Below are 21,547 nucleotides of genomic sequence, written 5' to 3'. Positions count from 1 at the left end.
AAAGGAGCTTTGTCTTTGCACCTCACCATCGACGCAGTGTTTCTTGGGCGAGTGCCGGCAATGCCCAATGGCCGACAACCTTGCCATGCCCGCTTTGGGCGTTTCGGACAAAAAAGACGTCACGTATGCTGTATGGGAAAATGGTTCTCCGATAAAAAAGAGTGTACCGCCAGCTGCATTCGTGAAGGAGCTAGGCAAATGGGTCACCAAGTGGATTTCCCATGACTATATTAGGCGTACCCAGGCCATTGCCATAAACAAACCGAAAAGATGCGAACGGCGATCAAGCATTGTACTGCACTTCGACTTCGCTGAAAATTGGACAGTTATTCTGCCAAATGAAGTCCAGTCGTACCACTGGCACAAAACACCGGTTTCACTGTTTACGTGCGTTGTAACTACAAGAAAATCGGTTCAGAGCTTCGCAGAAGTCAGCGATCACATGCAACACGATACCGCACATGCATGCTATGCGCTCCACAAGGTGCACGAATGCCTGGAAGAAAGTGCCCCTGTGTACAGCCACGTTGTTTACGTTAGTGACGGTGCAGCCAGCCATTTCAAGAACAAATATCAGCTGTACGAACTTTCCAGAGCAAACTACATGTCTGCGAAGTGGCTGTTCTCTGCTACCGGACACGGAAAAAAACTCGTGTGATGGAGTTGGTGGTATTGTAAAACATCACGCTTCGTTACACAACCTGAGGGCAGGCAGCACCAACGTCATTCGGTCAGCAGCTGAAATGATTGCCGAGTTGCAAAGCAAGCTCAAGAAGGTGACCCTGATTCACGCATCTGCTGCAGGCATCAAAGAGTTTCGCATGGAAAAGCGCGAAGAATGGAAGCGTCTGCCACGCATCCGAGGCATCCAGTCCTGGCACGTGTGATCTGTCACGAAGCAATACCCAAACGAACAGCGTTTAACTGTTGCCAGAACCGCTGAAAGTGAGCCCATTGCCATTTGCCCATTTTCAGTTTCCTGTGCTTGACTGTATGAGCGCCCGAGGAAGGTGTGGTGCAGATATTATCAAGATTTTACTTGAGTTGTATTCCCACACGTATGCCTTTTGCTGTGTTCCTGACTAAATAATTAATCACGGTAGTCTGACAGCCAATTTCCAAACTTGTGTCTTTTTACTTGAATAAATATTCTTGTGAAGAAAATCTGAAATCCCTTTAGTAATTTACTCGTGCTGTGACCGAAGCGCCAGCGCCATAATAATAAAAAATTTCGACCACTCCTACCACTTCTACCCGGTATAACCACCGGAAAAACTTTCGAATCCTTCTTTCCTTTCCCTATAAGAGTGGCGTTCGCAAAGGGGCGCTTTCGACCTGGTATCGGCCAGAAAGTTAGCTCGTTAAAGAACACATTAGGGAAACAGAGGCGGAAAAAAAAAAAAGAAGAATCTCCAGAATAGTTTTTTTTCGTTTGGGAATATTGGAAAGAGATTGACCACGCCGGCATGTGGCAGTTAAATGTGAATTACCGCCCGTGTACACCCGCGCAACGTCCGGCAACAGCGGCCGGAACTTACCGCGGTGCGCCAAGACGCGTAGCGTGGGCCCCAAGTTTGGCCCCTTATAACTTTGTTCTGAACAGAATGATGCAACATGTTTTTCAAAAGTTTTGTTGTCCAAGTAAAGCAGTCTTGTTTCCGCAATTGTGAAGAAAATCGCGTATGGGTTTTTTTTTATATTGAGTTTTGAATTTCCGCAATTTCTGAAAAGGAGCCGAAGTTATTCAATTTTTTTTAGTACTTATAAATTTTCTACTAACACCATCTTTTGCTGATGTGTTTAGACACGTATGGCCAACAAAATGGCCGACACAAGTTTTTTAGAAAAGAAGAAATGCAGATAGGGGGCGTCAAAAACAGTAACAAACTATCGTCTGGGCCGATTTCACAATTTTTTTTTAATTTTTTGTTCGCTGCTGGACGCTGATTTTGCATTACACTGATTAGCATTCTGGTCTAGTTTATGGCCCGAAACATTTTATACACACCCCTTGTACTCCTTGACGAACACAGAGACGCAAACTTGAAAAAATCTGCAGTTGCCGGAACCACCGCTGCACTCCGGGCACATTCAAACATTTTTTTCTCCCGCACTACGCACCTCAGGAGAAAACAAACTTGATCTTCGGGGGTTTCCATATTGCGCGCATATATAATAAAAAACCAAGAATGAACAAAAAATGGTCGTGCACACGCATGTTCGTTCTCTCGTGGAATCGCCCTGTAGTTACTGCGCATGGCAGGAAGTGACATGCGGTTGTCGCAGGCCATTATCATTGTTTTTGACTAAAAAAAGCTGCGAATTCTTAGGTTTAACGTCCCCAAGCAACATATGGGCTATGAGAAATGCCGCATCGGTGGGCTTCGGATTCATTCAGACCATAGAGCTGTCTTTTAACGTGCGCTGGCCACGCGCGGCCTCCGCGAACCGTATTTATTCCATACATAAGTCGCACCGGTGGATAAGACGCACCAACAAAAATTTCAGAGAAAGAAGAGAGAGAGAGAGAGAGAGAGAGAGAGAGAGAGAGAGAGAGAGAGAGAGAGAGAGAGAGAGAGAGAGAGAGAGAAAACCCAGCGACTTATACACCGGAAAATACGGTACTCGTATATCACGTCACCACTGCTCATTGTGCACAGTGCGAGCCTTTATCATTCTCAAATCGCTCATCTATGTGGTAAACTGCCGACGAGGAAGCGTGCGCCGAGAAGTGGGTCGACCCGCCGCGGCATCGTCGATAACAGAATGAACACACTTCCTTTGCGCTGTCGGCAGGCGGTACCCCCCACTTTATCTACTTGCTGCTGATCTAAAGATAGACGCACATTAGTGCGCCCTCAGGTGTAATCATATCGCTAACGCTATCGTCTCGGCAGCCCACAAGTGCGCTAAGCCTACTTCCGCCTCAGCGCCATTCTCGTGATAAGTTGCCGCCAGACACGCAGAAAAGCGTATTTCAGGCGCGCTTTCTAATACTGTCCGTTCAACCTTTCGGTTATCGATGGACATACTTACATCATTTTTATGCCTTTTGCCGGCCATCGCATAGATGAGGAAATGACCTGTTGCACTGTGATGAGAGTGCTGAGCCGATGACCTACGACGCCCAGCCAATGAGATAGCGCCCTGGGGTCACATGCAGTCAGTAACCAATTAGGCGGCGCGTTCCGTCTCTTTCCTACCCCGGTTTTACTCGCAACAAATGGATGAAACGGTTCTTGCGGGGATTTGAAAACGGAAAGATGCACTTTCAAATGAGACCAAGATGGACACCATAGCGCTAGTAGAATCCGAGCGGCGAGCCGCCGAAAAAAAAATGGTATTTTTGCATCGAATACTGGCTGATTGTAGCGGTCGTCGGTGCTATAAATTGATATTATGGCTCAAATACGTACTCTTGGTCTTAATATTTAGCTGACAAGAAGAAAAATAGCTCTACTTTCTGAAAATGGCAGTTTCGAAAAATGATTTCTTGGTGAAATTTTGGGATTCCAAGACCCGCGTCTCCCCCTTGAAGTGGTACTGACACCAATTTTCGGGGCTGATATTATTGTACAGTTCCGTTTCCTTTACCCACCAGGATGCCCTGCATAAAGTATGAACAGCATGCGTCGCGTGGAACATATCCTAAATTGATTGCGAATGTAGCGCCGACGAGACTGCTGTGCTTGGAGGCTTTTACCGAAATCGACATCATGTGACTTTAGGGTGTGGTAGAGCAAACGAGGTGATGTAGCCACGTGCTCCCCTACTCCGTGACGTCCACCCGGCACCCGGCTAATGGCAAGGTGCAACCGTCAGGCGCGTGGATGAAGTGTCACAGGTTTTCGCGTACCCACGTGATAGCGCCGGCCCTGTTCAGCAGAAACCGCGACGTCCTAGCGTACTTCTGGCCGCCCGCGAACTCCGGGCTTCTTTAAACGGCAGCCGTTGACGGCAGTTTTCGCTGCCTTATAGTTCCTCATTTATCGTGCGCTGATGTATTTGAACTACTGTTTCATGATAGCTAGCCCCATAGGCACCGATCTAAGCAATAGAAACATGACGTAAAAATTTGGTGTCAGTACTCCTTTAACATTGGGCTCTGTGCGCAGTGCCGACAGCGGGCCTGGCGAATCACGCGATGCGTTTCAAGGGGAGCGTCGCCGGGCGTGTGTCTCCGGTCAAAAGGCTAACTTGCGCATCCTCCACGAAACCGCTGGATGGAAGTAGTAAGACCTTCCTTTAAAAATGATGGCCGGCTGACTGCTCACTTTTCACACGGCACTAACATCAGCGTACGGCATGCGACTACAGAGCTGAATTTCACCTGAATTGGCTGCAACACAGCTTTATCCTTCTGACACGTGATCTGTGAAAAGGCCTCTGGCCCTAGACAGAACGAGAGCAACCAACAGAATGACACAGCCATGTGTAGTGCTCTTCCCTCTAAAGCTACAGAAAGATTAACGACAAGGCTCCGCACGTCGTACGCAGCACTCGTGCCACAACATCTGCACAGCTCCCCTCTCCCTGGGAGTGCGTGTGGAGGCAGGGGGCCCCTCCCTGCATCGACAACAAAACACGCAGCGAAGTAGCGCACTCCTGCGTCCTGACCCCGTTCTTTCCAATGCCTAGAAACGGCCAGAGGGAGGGAGCGGTGTCTGCGATTTGGGGAAAGTGTGCAGCAGGTGGTGTGGAGAGAGTGCGCTCGACATCCCGGCTGTGCCCACCAGCAGCAGTAGGCGCCTCTGTGGTGTGCAGTGAACACACGGGAAAGGTCTCGGCTTGTGCACGTTTTGACTGCAGAGCCGGCCTTTCTGCACCGTGCGTTCAAGAATGCCACAAGTGCGGGCCACTCTGACCGTCCCCAGGGCCCCACCTGGAAGAGAGCGCTCGTCCGTGTGTATTCTTTCTGTCCCTTGTGTTTCTGCTGCGCTACATTCGCCCACCTTGTCGTACTGGCAGACAACGACGTTGTCGATCTCGAAGTTCTCGGTGGCCTCCTCGTCGGAGACGTCGTCGTCCGAGTTGAGCGGCTCCACCTCTTCCTGGGGGCCGTCCTCGTTGTCGTCCTCGGGGCCCCCCGCGCCCTCCTCGTTGGCCCCGTCGTCCTCGTCCTCGTTGAAGTCGTCCTCCTCCTCCTCCTCGTCGCTCGTGTCCCCCGCCCCGTCCAGCTGCACCAGCCCCGAGGGCGTCGGCTGCACCTGCTGCGCGGGGGCCACCACCTGCGCCGCACCACATCAGGCACAACTACAGTCCAACCCACTTGCGCCACTGTTATGACCAGTCGGGCAGAAAAAGTACTTCTGTAATCACTTTGCAGTTTGTGCACAACACTTACGAAACGGACATGCGACTGCACAGCCGACCCCCCAGACTCAGCCACGCACGTGCCAACGGACTCCACAGGGCCTCTAGGAAAGACCTTTATCTCTCACATAGGAGGAAGTCTCTGCATCAAATCCTCGACTGTTCATTTTTTTAATGACTGGCAGATTGCACGTCACTAAAGGGGCATCATCTCTTGCCTTTTTTAACACTGGTAATCAACAGTGGCCTTTACCCCACTGCAGCTTTGTTTTAATCTGGAGAGTGCCGAAGAGCTGCCCCTGCCTCCCTCACTGCCTGGGCAAGCCGGCAGCTATGGCAGGGGCAGTCAGGAGGTCTCTTCCTTCGGGGATAGCGCGTGGCTACACGAGAGGCACCAACTTTTTCTGAGAATTGGAAAGATAGAAGATGCCGCAACTTGTTGCGCGCTCATGAAGCCATGCTTGGTTGCACATAATGCACCCATGATCTCTCACAGATCTCCAGACACTATACTTTACGTAGGCTCATACTGTCGGGCGCAACTGTTATAACCAATAATAAGGAGAATGACCATTGTTATAAGCAGTTTATTTTACCACATAGCAAAGTTAATGGTGCCACGGCTGTTCATTGTCATAACCAGTATTGCTACAAGTGGGCTGGACTGCAGTTTCACGCCACAAAAGAGGCACCACATAATGACAAGCAACCGCAGGACACATCCCTCATTTCCACAGTTGGGATTAGCGCTGCCACTGACCACAACTCGCGTTGTTTTCTTTTTCCAAGATGGCTGCACAGTTACTGCTCTTCATAACACTGTTTGGCCCTTGCTGACTTTGGTGGGCAACTGCAGCCAAGCCTGGGATTCTTGCAAGTTGTGTAAATTTCCAATGGGCTCGGAGATTTTCTGTACCAAAACAGTACGATAGTAATGCAGAGTGCGACACCAGGTAATGGAAGTGTTTACCTCTGCCCCAAATATAACACTGTTCGTGCAGTATTGCGCTTCAGGATCTAGCACCTAAAAAAGGGCATCCATAGCCTTCTCAAGACACAGTCACAGAAGAGTGGCACGCTAGTAAAGTAACGCGTTTACGCAAAAGAATTCTTTCTGTTAAAATCAATAAATTTTTTTCTTTGTGATGAGCTGAAACTAGGTGCCTTACTAAACAGCTGGAAAGCATACTTGGTCGGCTCAGCGGGCCATTGAACGAATAGTGATAGAAGTATCACCCAGGGACAGGAAACAAGCGCCCTGGATGAGGGAGCAAACTCGAGTAGGCGACATCACAGCACAAGTGGCCCGACGAAACGACCACCGGAGGACCAGCAGGGTAACAGGAGACTGCCCGGAAGAAGGGGCCTTGAAGGCCATTGGAGGGACAAAATAAGGAAATTCGGAGGCAAAGAATGGACTTTGACAACACACGCCACAAGCGCCGAGACTACCAACTGGTCGCTTGATTGAAAGCTGCGAAAATAAGTGGTGCACTTGCATAGGTGGACGCAACTAATGCGCACAAAGGAGAGAAGGGGATGACTGCCCAGCCTGCCGAATCGCTTGGGCGTTGCCGAAGTTATGGCCACATCCACTTCTTCCTGGCCTCGAAGGATGCGATTTCTCTCTGGGTGACTGTCACTGAAGGCTCGCCAACGCCATTATCACCAGCCTTTTCTATCCTTGCAGCGTCAGCAAGTTCCCTTGCGATCTGGCTGCTGCTCTTGAAGATTGATCGACTGATTTGACTGTAGGATTTAACGCGCCGACACAACGCAGGCGATGAGGCGCGCCGTAGTGGGGGGCTAGGGATTAATTTTGACCTCCTGGGGATCTTTAACGTGCGCCGAAATCTCGTACACACGGGCGGTTTCGCTTCTCGCCTCCATCAGAAAAGCGGCCGCCGCGGCCGGGAACCGAACCCGCGACCTCGTGCTCAGCAGCGGAACGCCTTAGGCATTGAGCCACCGCGGCGGGTTGCTCTTGAAGACTGCAGTTGTATTATCGCACTTGGGGGGGGGGGGGACAGCCTCTACTAAGCCGACAGTCACTACTACATGCTCCTTCAACCATTTGTTTGCGCACCGGCCTGTCTGGCCTACATGCTCCTTACCGCAGGCCATAGAAATCCCGTACACAACACCATTCTCACATTCAACAAATTTTTTTCTTGTGCTTTGTGATGCGCTTGCTTTGTTCACTGCAGCCAGAGTTCCTTTTTTTACTTAGCTGGGACAATTTTTTTGGCGCTGAAAATACGACATTAACATCAACGTGCTGACCACTGGCTGCTACTTGTGCCCAAAAAGAAAAACGCAGCACGGACCGTCATGGACATGTTGCAGGAACAACTCAACCCAGAAAAAATATAGCGGTGATTCCATAAGCTCTCCCACAACCTGAAGAATATTGGCCAGCACGTTGCGGGATATGAGGGGTTCCTCGGGGCGACCTTGCCAGCACAGTGGGGCAGGCCCCCCCCGCTGGCTCCCAGCGTGTCAACCACGCGGGCTCCCATGCCTACGGCAGCCCAGCGAGGTTCGCCGATACCACAACACGGTAAGCAGCAGTGCCGAAGCACAGCCGTTTATTGGGGGAATCCCAAAGCATGCGAGCACAAGGAAGGCTCAACAGCGTTCACGAATCACGCCGTCCGGGTCGTGACCACGAACGGGAGGCAGGCACTCACGGCGCGTGACAAACAAAGCTCCCACCTGAGGTACATGTATCCGCCACCGCCACCATGTTCCGCCGAACCAGCCCCGACTGAGTCTCCGACGAGACTGTCCCAACTGCCGCGCGCACATGTCCGCGCCGCCCGCCTATGCCCGCACAGATTGGTGGTGCCATCTCTCGAGGGACGCCGACGAACCAGCGGAGCGCAGTGACCGGTTTCAGCGCACAAGTCTCTCTCGAAGCACGCGCCAGTTCGGGATCACGGTTCTCCACGATTCCCACAACGTTGACGTTAATGTCGTATTTTTGGTGCCAAACAAACTGTCCCAGCTAAGTAAAAAAAGGAACTCTGGCTGCAGTGAACAAAGCAAGCACATCACAAAGCACAGGAAAAAAATTTGTTGAATGTGAGAATAGAGTTGTGTACGGGATTTCTATGGCCTGCGGCAAGGAGAATATAGGCCAGACAGGCCAGAGTGCAAACGAATGGTTGAAGGAGCATGATGCAACATCCGTCAGCTGTCACAAGGCCCCGTGGGGCCGCACGTACCCTATTTACACAATTGAAGGTCGACCCCTTTTTTTTCAAGTTTGACCATCCAATGTTGGGGGGGTCGACTTGGAATCGAAATCGAACTTTGTGCCACTTGTAACGGCAAGAGAAATGAGAAATCAGGGGTGCGACGAGCTGGGGAAAGCGTAACACCCCCGTTTCTGTGGTTACGGTCGAAGCGTAGCGTTTACCATTGCATACATTTTAGCGCCAATAAAGCTGATGCCGACATAGAAAGGTGGCGTTCCCAATCTGTGCGCTCTGTCCATCGTATACTAGAGCGGCTAACCTCCCACCAGTGCATCCGGAAGTGCACTGAACAATGTGATATGATTGTGGCTATGTTAGTGCTGTGCAGTGAATCGAGGGATTCGCTAATACTCAGTTTGTTTACTAGAGACGAACAAAACACTTCTTGAATACGAGTAACGTACTCACGAATCAAAGGAAATTGCGTGCAGCTGCTAGTGTCAGCCGCCATGTTGTTTGTTTTGATATCGCGCGGCAGTGCCGTTGCCGCTAGCTTCGATGGGTGTCGTCTCGCAGCGGATGTTCTCATGATGGGGAATAAAGTTTCCCGCTCAAACTACAGCACATGGTTAGTGCGCAGGCTTATACAAAAGCTGTACTTTTTTAACATCTACTGCGCGCACCACGAGCATATGGCTCTTGAGGGAGCATCGATCATTGATGGAAGAGCCGCTGTATGGGGGGTATTGGTAGTTGGCGGTAGAGCTTCTACTTGCAATACGATATTCTAGGCGGCTGCGTTGCCGCTAGCTTGTGTTGCGCTGAATCGTCCAGTCTGTCATAAGTGCCCTGGGCCGTCACCCCGGGAAATCTTTTGAAAAGATTTTCAGCGGGTGGCGCCTGGGCCCGAAGAATTCTTTTGGCGCTCGTTCAAAGCAGTGTTCAAACGGGCTGCTTGCTGCGCTCGCATTTTCTTTCTTTTTTCTTTTTTGAGAGATGCAATTTTTTTTTTTGGGGGGGGGGGGGGTCGACCTACGTTCTAGTCGACTTACAATCGTGTAAATACGGTACGTGACTGAGCTCGGTGGAGGCTGCCCTCCCCAAGTGCGATAATACAACCGCAATCTTCAAGAGCAGCAGCCAGATCGCGAGGGAACTTGCTGACGCTGTAAGGGTAGAAAAGGCTGGTGATAACAGCGTTAGTGAGCCTTCAGTGATGGTCACCGAGAGAGAAATCGCATCCTTCGAGGCCAGGAAAAAGTGGATGTGGCCATAACTTCAGCAACGCCCAAACGATTCGGTAGGCTGGGCAGTCATCCCCTTCTCTCCTTTGTGCGCATTAGTTGTGTCCACCTACGTAAGTGCACCATTTATTTTCGCAACTTTCAATAAAGCGACCAGCTGGCAGTGTCGATGCTTGTGGCGTGTGTTTCTGCCCGTGCCTTGTCAAAACGTGTGCGGTTCACACCGGCGCACCCCACCGCCCACGTGCCCTCTCAGTGGCCGGAGGTCAACGGGAGAGGCCTTCATCCTGCAGCAGACCTGGCTGCTGCTGTTGACGATGGCGGTGATTAAGATCTCCAAAGCAGGGATGCAGCCAGAGGGCAGGCGTGGGTGTTCGAACCTCCCCGAAAATTTTTTTCAGGCAGTGCGTAAGCGGGACTGTGCTGCTTTTGGCAAAACTGCTCCCTTCCCACCACCCATGACGCCCTCCGAAAAAAATTTCTGGTTATGGCCCTGCTCCAAGGCATGGATGACTGAAAGATGAGAAGAAAGAACAAGTACACCTTTCTTATCAGGACTGGGAAGAAAAAAAAAACTGTCTACTATATGATGCTGTAATGCTGGCACTGGCATTACAGCATCGAGTGAGTGAGTGAGAGGGGGAGAAAGCGAGACAAAAAGCAAACCCAACGCCAACAATTCTCTGCACAATGCAGCCAGCACACGACCCCTGCAAAGCTGCAGGCAGACTCTAGTGAAGGACGCTGACAACTTCCCGGTCTTCGTTGAACGTGAAGCCCTACTCCTGGGTTTTGCAGGGGATGAGAGACCCAGCAGGTTGGTGGCACAGCCGGCAATTTTACGCAGCACAGCAAAAGTGTCGACTTGGCGTGCCTGGCCGCACGAATACAGGCCAGGCCAATTGCGAGTGCCCGAGGCAGTGGCGCACCTGTGGCTGGGCGCCGGTGGTGGTGTAGGCGGCCGCTCCTCCTCCGGCGAGGGTGGCCACGGGGTGGAACTGGAGGGTGCCGGCGGCTGTGGTGACGACGGGCCGTTCCCCGACGTTGATGACGCCCCCTTGCAGCAGGCTGGCCGCCACGTTCGGGTGCAGGGCCAGCGCGGCGGCCGCCGCCGGGGAGGACTGCACGCACAGGTCACCTTTTAAAGCTGCCTCGGCTTTCCTCCAGCCGCAAACTACGCTCTGCTCCCTTGCGTAAGGGGGAACAATTACGGCCGCCACTGCTTTCCCCACCGTTTCCCACCTACGTTCACTCGACGCAACACAACACATTTCCAGCCAAAACGATGCTGCCACCCACGAGCAGCAGCAAGGGCTGCTCGGGCCACCCACCACTAATGACACAGTTTTGCCGCTGGATAAGTGAATACTGCAAGGGGGGCAACAGCTCTCGCGTTCACTAGCACAAGTCTTACAATGGTACTTACAACTATGCACTTTCCACAAGAAGTTGCAGTAAAAGAACCTGCACAAAGGAGTACTGATCCAAAATTCCAAAGCCGAGATAACTACGTAAAAATCTTCCTCTGTATGTGGACATATCTCCCACGAAGTTTCAACCATAACCATTTGGTATAACATATTTTAAACCCATTTCAACCTTCGCTTGAAAACAAAGCTCACAATGGCTACTCTCTCTTCATCGGCATCAGCATGGCATGTGGAGTGATGTGTGCCAAACTGATGACGTCGGGGCTCCCGCGATGTGGCCAAGGCCCTCGCTGCACCGCCTTGCACAATGCACCACAGTTTTGGGACAGACGTCACACGGCCTCACCACATGCCACCACGGCCAGCCTGGACTCGCGCTGGGCCGATTCCCACGGCGGACAAAATCACGGATGCCGACTGTGGAACGTGTAGCGTGCGATGCGACATCACCGATTTGTGACTTCAGAGAACGGACTGCAGATGGCCTGATCTGACAATGCAAACCTTTTTTTTCCCCTTTGCAATTCTGGTGGAGGATTACAGCCACATACTGCCCCTCTGAAGTGCACAAACCGGACCGTCTCGCAACCATGACTCCCTGCTTCATCTGCTAGCATTTTTATGCTCCTGGGCCTTTTTGGCGTGGGACGCGTAGTTGTTTTTGCATAGCTGCCCAGCGGTACAGGATTTTTGTGCCAGGCGCATCTGACTGGCGGGCAAAACACTGCCTACCCAGCGGCGACATGAGAAGTGACGCAAAGCCCACAACACTGTGAGCAGCAGCAGCAGCAAAGGAAGCGGAAGCTCACGGGTGGGCTTCACATCCTTCCTGCCCTTGCAAGTTCTCGTGTAAGCCATTTTGTGCGGCTCATCCTTGCCAAGCTCGGCCAATGCTACGGCCACCACCACACAACGATGCTTTCGCTCGGCCTCCATGTTTGCCAATACCCTCAAACCGGTTGCACTTCTCACCGCGTGCAGACAGCCCCCCACGCGTCCAGAGTATGCTCGCTCAATCCTTCGAGCGAGCGCTTCCCTGAGCCAAACCTCTGCCAACATCACGCGATGTAACCAGCCCAGCCGCAGACATGTCCCAGACCGGCCGTTGTGTGACGAAAACGGTGGTGTCATGAGCGCCCTGCTGTCACGGCAGCCGCCTCGGGTTTGTTTTGTCGAATCCAAAACTGAGACGAATAAACGAGGCTGTAAATAATTATTTACGCCGCGATTGACTATCTAACGTGCCATTCTATGATTACTGGGCTGGTAGGCATCCGTAGCAGTGAAAAAAAAAGGCACCACGAAAATTTCACGTCAACAATCCTTTATTAAAAGAGCCATGAAGAGAAAACACAAGTTTGGTTCATTCAAAAGATTGTCTCGTTAGAATCATACTGACACCACTTTTAACGTAAACTTCGCTCAAATAAGCTACATAATTAGGAAAAACGGGAATGGTCATGCGACCCACCAGCTCATTTCCCGCAACAGAACCTATGTCGTCACATGAGCTAAGCTCTGCGATTGACGGAGGCTGGCAGAAGCAGACGCAAATTAGGTAGAACTTACAAACTAGACGAACGAGCGATTTGCGCTTAAATTTAGGGCACATTCTTTACAAAGCAATAAGAATGATGGGACACTGGCCGATTGACGCAAGCAACGGTGTCTTACGTGACCCCATTTGTCGAGCGAGCACTGTTTCAGGGAACGAATATTTTCGCCCAGAACAAAAACAAGCCAGGTTTAAATGCGGGCAAAAACAAACCAAACGCTTGCCACGGTATGGTGGCGCCATCTAGGTTACGGAACGTAAAGAAACGCGGGAACAAACCAACACCGCTGTACAGGGTGGAGAAAACCTTTGAACGGTCCCGTGCCGCCGCAATTGGGCCAACGGGCTCAACGCGTTATTCTTTTCGTTTCCCACGAGACCTAGCAACGCGAAACAGACAATATGATTCAAACTTCTTCAGTAAACCGCGTTGCGGCGATAATTTTAGCGCGGTTTTGACACAATGACTTGCTTCGGCAGCGAGCGAGCAACCGAAAATGGCGGCGCCAGCGTATACGTGTCTCTACCCTGTACGGCGGATGCGTGAATGAAGGTATTCTAGGCTGCAGAGCGGTCGGTTCCCGTGATGTCACTTGGGACCACGAAAACGCACGATTGAGCGGGAAAATCAAAATTTTAACCTAAATTGTTTAATTTCTCAGTGAATAAAGCACCGTTTGTATCCGGACAAGCGCTGGGGGCACTATAAAACACGAAATCTTTCGAATAAAACCAACCTGCATTTTCTCTTCATGGCTCCTTTAAGCAACTGCACCAAAGGTAACGGTAAATCTGACAAGTCTCTTCACTGAGTTTCTTTAGCTCTTTTTGTTAAAAAGCTGCCAGGGAGGAGTTCCGCTCCGTCATCACGCTGGAGCCATCAGCATTCTATCATGTGCAAGGCTGCTACCCTGCACTGCTCTTGAGCAGCTGGCCACATGCCACTGGCTGCTTGCACTTGGGTGCCCCGGACTGCGAACTTTTGAGCCCGCAAACGCAGACTGGAGGCTTCGCATAGAACGGCTCTGCACTCAGAGAAACCGGCCGGGGTTCCTACTCACCGAGTGAACCCATACGAATCAAGGAAGCAAGTGCTACAACGCCCCAGAAACAAACCTCTCCCTTTTCTTGCACAAAAACAGGGCAGACACTGCTTCAACGGAATCCTCACGAAAACAGAACAGCAGCACGAGGTTTCCCTCGAGGGGGCCTCTTCAGCAAAACGCACTCTAGTTTTAAACAGAACAGGCTTTGGTGGCGCCTGCAGGCCTTGTCCCCACAAAACTGCACCATGACAACAAGTGACGGCAGGCCCCTGGTCTTGGGAGTCGGCTGGAAGTGGTGAGCCTCTCTGGCAGCTCAACACTTCCGGCTGCTGGACACAAACTGTCACAACAGGGCCCTTGCTGCTCCACTAAAGGAAAGATGGCCTCCAACTTCCAGGGCAAGAGCTCCCGCAAGTTGGCAAAACCACGGCTGTTGTCTAAACGACCGATGCAGCAACAAAGACATTTGCCGTGGCAACTACCTGGCAGCAATGGGCCACGTGCACTGTCGGGTGCCGTTGGGACGCGGGCACACTTTAAAGAGGCCACCGCCACTGACCATGACTGTGGGCTGTCCGGGGGGCAGGGTGATGGTGAGCTTCTGGTCCATGAGGGTCGGGGTGCCGCGCAGCTGGGCGGTGGTGTGGTACTGCAGCATCGTGGGCTGCACCAGGCCGTTGGGCCCAATGGTCAGCGGCTGGGCAACTGAAACAACGGGGGCGGCAGGGTGAGCAGGGGCCAAGACCAAGTCTGGCTCAAAGTGCAGCTACAGGCATCAGCCCACTTAGGTCCACACACTCCACTCTTGGCCTCAGAGTTGGACAAACTCCCTCAGAACACTCCTTCATTAAGCTGGCCTCTGTGCCAGCAGGAAAAGCGGCGCGAGGCCTGCCTGTTAAGGCTAGCAAGCAGTACTTCAAATGTCCCCATTTTCGCTCGCATTGAGCAATTTACTGCATAAGCTGGCACCTCTAGGATCTCCTGATGTCCAGCAATGTCTTGTAGGCGCAACCAACTTAGTTGATCTGCGTCACAAGCATTAATAAGAGCAGTGACACTATGCTCGGGTACCAGTTAAGAATGGCAACAGCTCATGCAGTGAACGACGGACCCGTGACGTTGACGCACGCACATTTTGAAAGGAGACCGCGCTCAATGCCTGACGTCGTCTGCGTTTTCTCCCATAGCTTGTTTGTCGCCCCTGTAGTAGATTGTGAGCAGATTAAGTAAGGAAAATCCCGGAAATGACTCGGGTCACATCACTCAAAATACTTGCAGTGAGTAACGCAGTTCCCTTTCAGCGCACACACGAACGGCCACAGGCTGTGCTGAGGTGCCAAGACAACTTTCGATGTCGTTCTAAAGTTGCACCCAAGTATAGTGCGTCCAAGTTCGCGATTCCTTGTTCGGGTACCATTTGCGGCTGACTTGGCTTGCTCGGAGGATTCCCTGAACGTGTGATGTTTATCCACACCCCGTTTGCCTCGGCCTGCCTGTCTACAAGAGCATCAATGTTGAACCCACATAAGTCTTTAAAGGGACACTGCAATGAATTGTAAATGTTCTAGCGTATCTAGGACAGCTTCTAGGACAGTGCACAAGCATTTCTTTTTCCAAGAAAACTGCATCCGAAGAGTGCTTCTGCTTGCACAATCATTTTCAGAGATTAGTGTGTCTCAAGCTGGCAGAGTGGCCTTTAATCAACAGACGTTGGGCATGCTTCTTCTCAGCTTTACCGCTAAATTGAACCCCTGGACTTGCGCCAAGTACTGAAATGAGGAATTACACGAGTGAAACTACAAAAAACACACCCGCAAATACAAGTGCGACAAATCCATGCCAGCCACCATTTAACACGCCTGTAGTGCCTGTCTGCAGGTAAGATGAACTGCAGGCGACGTATTGTGGAAGCGGTTCAGTGAAGCTTAAGGCGAAATAATTAAACTACAAACACGGATACAAAAGTTAGGGAAGGCAGCAAGCCCAATTAAATTTCAGTGGCATTAGCTGCTACACCAACAACGTCTGGTACGTTATGCCAGTTCCACCCAGCTAGGATGAACACGCACTAGGGTTCGCTTTGTCGAAATGTAACTGAATACATGAACCTATAACAAACATTGATGCCAAGTGAAAACGTGCGTGGCTTTGTCTGGGTGTTATATTCACCAAATGTAAGACAACAGCATGTCCCATTTGAGACAACGGTGAACACCAGTACTGCGCTATACAAAGCTGATAAACTAACCTAACGTCCACAAATCAAGTTCTGCGAACATTTTTTTCTTCCCTTCAACTGCTTGTCAATTCGTGCTTGCTGTATAAATGGCACCCATTCATGGAAGAAGCTCGCACAATGACGGGGACAAAGTCAACCTTGACAAATGCGGAGCTGTGCATCATGCCATCCTTAGCTGCAGCACAACACACACTTCCCAGCCCGTGCCAGCAAGAGCCAGAGACGGCGTCCGCACGCAGGGACAAGCACAACAGAGCCGGCACACGGAAGGGCGGGTGATTGGCGGGGCCAAAGAAGGGGGCACTTACAACATTGGGGGGACAAAAAGGACGCGGTGGCAGCAGGCATCCTTTGGGGGGGAGACGTGAGCGTGGCCAGGTTGGCCGAGGTGGACAGCGCGCCCTGGTGGTGCGTCGCCAGTGCCGCCTGCTTAGACGGGGGAGGCGGCCGGCCTCCTAAGGGCGGCGGACAGCCGGTCACACACACACACACAAGCCCACGCCTGCCCACGTCTCGCCCGCACCAACCACCTCCCCCTCCACCCCCGTCTCTCTGCCACAGGTGAAACAAAACGCTCCCACAGAGGCTGCGCTTGGTGAAACAACGTGCCTGGCTATTAACTCTCAGTGCACACTGCGAGCAAGATGGTTCGTTCGTGGTATGCTTTCCTTCTCTCGGCTCATTAGTGACACAAGCACACCAGTTTTCCTTTCCTTTTCTTTTAGGTGGCTTTTGCAACAACGTCTCTCCTTCACACTGGCAGCTAGCTGGGTTTTACAGAGCCACTGTAGAACCAAAGTCGCTCCCTCAACCCTTGAATCTAAACCACCGCCCCCATCCCCGCCAGTTTTTGTCTGCATAGCCATCCACAATTCCCCCCTTTTTCCCAGTCAAGACAAGACATACATATTCCACGAGCAGCCGCCCCCACCAAAACACAAGCACCTTGAAGAAACACAACCGCGCACAGGGCTGCCAGGAATCCCTGCACTTTTCCCATGTTTCAATCCCTTCCAGGCAGAGGAGAACCCTGCCCAGCTGTTGTGCACGGCTACAGCAGGGAAAAGTTCTCCCACAGTCCCCCCCACACTCTCTTAGCGAGCCTTCAACACTGCCAGAAGCTCCCCCCACTCTTGTTGGATGCCCCACGGGTGAGGCCAGTGCACTTGCCCACAACGCCCCCTTCCTTGTTCTGCAATCACCCACCCCCCAAACCCTGTGTGGCAGCAACCACCGCCCCCCTTCTCCTCGGCCACTCCCACTACGTGCCCCCTTTTCGGCCACTGCCAGCACGGCTGCTGCTTCCCGCAAAATGACCAGGTGCCACCACCACGCCACGGGTGCAACAGCTGATAGGCAGTGAGTGCACTCACCCTGTGCGGTGGGTTGCAGGGTGGCGGCGGTTGCCTGTGGCCGGCCAGCCGGCGTCGGCAACGGGTGGTCGGGTGGGTCGATGGCTTTGGACTCCAGGAGCTTCTTCTCCCAGATCTGGCCGCGCCACAAACAAGACAGGGCCGCTCGGGCGTCATTCCACTCCTCCTCCAGCCCCAACTCGGCCCACTAAGAGCGTCCAAGTGCCAAGCCTACGTCTCGGGCGGGCGTGACTTGAAAGCACGCGTTCACACCACTCGGTCCCTTGCCAACAGGCTGAACAGCATAGCAGGCATCCTGCCACAGCGCCCCACAAACCCAATCGGAGCCCCCCCTGCAAGCCACCTTCACGCGCAGCAACACGCTACTGACCACAAGGACTGCACACCTTCCGATGTGACTGCCCCTGGGCAAAGGCCTCCCCAGCAACACACTTCCAAGGGGCTCTGTACGTGGCACAGCAGCTGGGGCACTCACTCGGCAATTCCCACCTAGCACAAGTTTTTGTTCTTCACATCAAGTGTTGCGCGGCAGGAACGTTTCCCCGAATGCCCACCAGCTGTTAGCCCACCAATGAAGTAGGCAGGGCTTTGGGAGCAGCCAGAAAGGCCGCTTGGCTGGCATGGGCCCCTTTCCAATTATTTATTATTATTTATTTAAGACATACTGCAGTCCGAAGACCAAGCAGGTGGGCAGGGATTAATTACATAAACAAAAGCATCAATCCGCACGGTAAATTGGTACATATTTCTGAAAACAGTCAAACAAGTATGAAAAAACAGAAAGAAAAAATAAGAAACTGACAAAAAACAGAAATGATAGCAGTACACAAAGAAAAGTAGCGGCACAGTGAATGCTTAAAATATTGCAGAAAGTACACGCTTTTCAAAATCCGACACATCACGCGCCGAAAACACATCAACAGGCAATCTATTCCACTGCTCGATTGTGTGGGGAAAGAAGGAGTGCTTAAAAAGATTAGTGCGTGCAAAAATTGGAGTTAGATTGTGCTCATGGGTGCTTCGAGTTGAACGAGATATGCGGGGCTGAATATAAAGTCCTGGATTAACATTAAATTGTTGGGAATTAAGCAAAAACAGAAACCTTAGTCGTGCAACCTGCCTCCTGTTTTCCAGGGTCATTATATTGTTGTTGGCCGTGAGAAGCGATGGAGAAGCTCGGCTATGATAGCTGCTAAAAATGAACCGGCCCGCCTTTCTTTGCGCCATTTCTAATTTGTGAATGTCCTTTTTAAGGAATGGGTCCCATGCTGCACTTGCGTACTCGAGTTGCGGCCTAACAATGGAATTACAAGCTAGCAATTTAACATGTGAAGGAGCGGCTTTTAGTTTGTGCCTGAGGAACCCGAGTTTTCTGGAGGCCGATGCGCAAATTTTGTTAATGTGACTGGACCAAGTTAGTCGGCTTGTTATAGTAACTCCTAGATATTTATATTCGTCTACTTGTTTCAGCGTGTGGTTATTGAGCCTGTAAGAAGACGTGAATGCATTTTTTTTGTTAGTTACTTGGAGCAATTAAGTTTATTCTTTTATCTTCCATATTAGGTGCTATACCGTGCACTCCACACATGAAGCGCAGTTCCTGCACTATATCTTTAAATTTACAACATGCAGAGTTATTTATGTTCGGCCCCAACGGGTGTGCCGCGTAATCACTGTCACCGTTCAAAGGGTAAGCCTCACGCGCAGAGTCGGAGGGGATCAGACAGCAGGCCTGGCTTCGTGTGCAGTAGGCAGCAGTCTGAAGCAAACTCACAGCAGCACGCCACAAAACAAGGTGCTTGACTGCATTTCTTCTATCAAACAGCACTTTCTGTGCATGCGAAGCAGAACACAGCTCGTTCTCTTTGCCCATCACGCGGTTGCAAGTTGCCGAATGTACGCTGCAGACCACGTAATGAGAACTTCAAGAGAACGTGTTGCTGGGAGTGTTGGTTGAGGTCTACAAACATACTGAGTGGCGCAAATACACAACGCACAAAGAAGACACGGACAGGCGTTACCGTGTCTTCTTTCTTGTGTGTTGTGTATTTGCAGCACTCAGTATGTTTGTAGACGTAATGAGAGCCCGTTAGAAGGTACAATTAATGCTGGACCATCCTCCACATAAGCAAAGCCAACCCGAAAGTTCACAGGCGAAAATGAGCAATCACCTATCAACAAAGTCGAACCAAACTGAGGTATGTCCTGGTGCCAGGAAAAAATCCACCATGCTTGAAAAATCGGTCGTCGACTGTGTGTGTGTGTGTGCATCTTGTTTACTGGAATCTGGACTGCAACACCAGCCTTTGGGCAAATACCACACTTTGGAATGTATTGTACACAGAGGTGACATTCACAACATTCTCCTGTGTAAAAGCTGCAGGCCTCGTGACTTGTAACTAAAGATATGTGTTTGTGTAGCAAGTTTTCCTGTACAGGCAAAAGCTGGTGCATCAAATCATTGCTTCTGTTCAATTTGCATTTTTGCTTTTCTCACACAATGTTCCTACGGGAATCTGTAAGGTAACGTGAATGAATACGTGAATAAATAACTTCCTGGGTTCTTCACTTGACAAAACAGGCTCCACACACGTACCTTGTGTAGCAGGCACCTCTGCAAATGGGCCAGCCATGCGTACACCCTACCGCGAGCAAAGGCACTACAATGCAGGCTCTGCCCCTGACGACGTCCCCACACGAGCACCACCGCGCGCAGCAGCAGCAGCAGTGCCGAGAGGAAGCAGCGCTCACCTGGCGGAGCTCCTGCAGAGCCTGCTCGTCGACGCCTTCGTCCAGGAAGACGTCCTTCACTCCGCTGATCACATCTTCAATCACACTCCTGTACAGCTTGGGCTGCGGCCACAAGAGGAGGGGGAGACCCGTCACCCACAGCAGCAACAACCGTGCACTCGGAGGCCAGCGTGCCTGACACGTGGAACATCGCCGCTGCCCTAGCCCTCGGAGCCTGCCCAAAGCCGTGTCCAGCAAAAACAGCACGTTGAATAGAGTGAGGCAGCCACAAGCGCTTCCAGGCTGAGTTGGCCGCGAAGTACACAGGCCCCCTTCCAGACAAAGCTGCACGCAGCCTCCTTAAGCTGGTTTTCGCTAGTGAAAAGTTGCAAAGCTCTACGATGGTTTCTGTAAAATGTGGCGAGACTTCGCTCACCACTTGGCATTTGTGCGGACGCGCATTTACGGATGTTTTGTGATGCCTCCCACAAGTAGAGGAGGCATTATGTTTGGGTTCGGGGTCTACGGCCTGAATCGGTGCCTGCTGCTTGGCGTACACAGTGGGCACTTCATCAATGCACAACCTCAAAATGTGCACTAGGCCTAAGTAAAGCTGTAGACTGGGCTAGTTGGTAATTCATAGCGAACAAATGTAGCGCAGCAGAAACACACGGGATGGAAAGAATAAAGACTAAAAAAAGAATAAAGAAAGAAAGACGGAAAGAGCGCTCGTCCGTGTGTATTCTTTTCATCCAGTGTGTTTCTGCTGCGCTACATTTGTTCGCTAGGCCTAACACCCCAAACCTCAAAATGCGATGTTAGGCCCAACGTCTGTGCCACCTTCTCCCCCTGCTGCACGTCAGCATTCAGCGGAGGGGGCACAACAGAGCTGTCACCAAGCTTCGCCCGGAAGCCTTTTAATTTCTCTACACCTCACCCGCAATCGTCATCGTCGTCGGGGAAAGTTGGCTTTCCAGCAGTGCATTTTCGTGCACGGACATCATCAGTGAGAGGCTGAAAGCTTCGCTTTAAAGCCACGTTTTGACTGACGGTGCTTGCTCACCTCTCTTCTGCCCCAAAGCTACAGGCAGACCAGATGCGGGGGTCAAAAAAGCACACTACACGACTCGCACGTGATCCTGGCACTGTAAACCTAAAAAAATGCCAAACAGTACCAGTCCTCAGTGCAGGTACTTCATCAGTATTCAACAGAGTGCAGATAAATCATAATCAAAACCAGCAGCACTATCCGCTCATTCCACGGTGATTCTAACTGCACCCCATTACTGTGCATGCAGAAGTGTGTGCCAAAACGGCAAAAGGGGTAGGGTTCTTTTGATTACACACAAGACCAAAGACAAAATCTATGACCTCCCCCACGCACACATTACAAGCCATAATGACTGCTTGCCTTCAT

General features: G+C 51.4%; 1 protein-coding gene across 2 annotated transcripts in view; it reads right to left on the bottom strand.

Moving 5' to 3' along the window:
* Positions 1 to 21,547, bottom strand: part of Tfiia-l (transcription factor IIA L) — a 35,590-nt gene that overhangs the window by 7,991 nt on the left and 6,052 nt on the right. The window contains exons 2-7 of one of the 2 annotated variants that reach the window (XM_077681657.1): positions 20,152 to 20,253; positions 17,401 to 17,515; positions 16,336 to 16,482; positions 14,348 to 14,493; positions 10,687 to 10,878; positions 4,953 to 5,228 (exon numbers count right to left, since the gene is read on the bottom strand). In XM_077681657.1, the coding sequence (XP_077537783.1) occupies positions 4,953 to 5,228; positions 10,687 to 10,878; positions 14,348 to 14,493; positions 16,336 to 16,482; positions 17,401 to 17,515; positions 20,152 to 20,253 (978 nt within the window). The remainder of the gene's footprint in view (positions 1 to 4,952; positions 5,229 to 10,686; positions 10,879 to 14,347; positions 14,494 to 16,335; positions 16,483 to 17,400; positions 17,516 to 20,151; positions 20,254 to 21,547) is intronic. The other variant, XM_077681658.1, reaches the window with a different exon arrangement.

This window comes from Haemaphysalis longicornis, unplaced genomic scaffold (genome assembly GCF_048455015.1).
Source record: "Haemaphysalis longicornis isolate Haplotype H1 unplaced genomic scaffold, Haemaphysalis longicornis Haplotype H1 scaffold_8, whole genome shotgun sequence".
NCBI classification, from domain to species: Eukaryota; Metazoa; Arthropoda; class Arachnida; order Ixodida; family Ixodidae; genus Haemaphysalis; species Haemaphysalis longicornis.
Note: the sequence above shows the minus strand (reverse complement) of the source record. Positions and strands in the feature narration are given on the sequence as shown.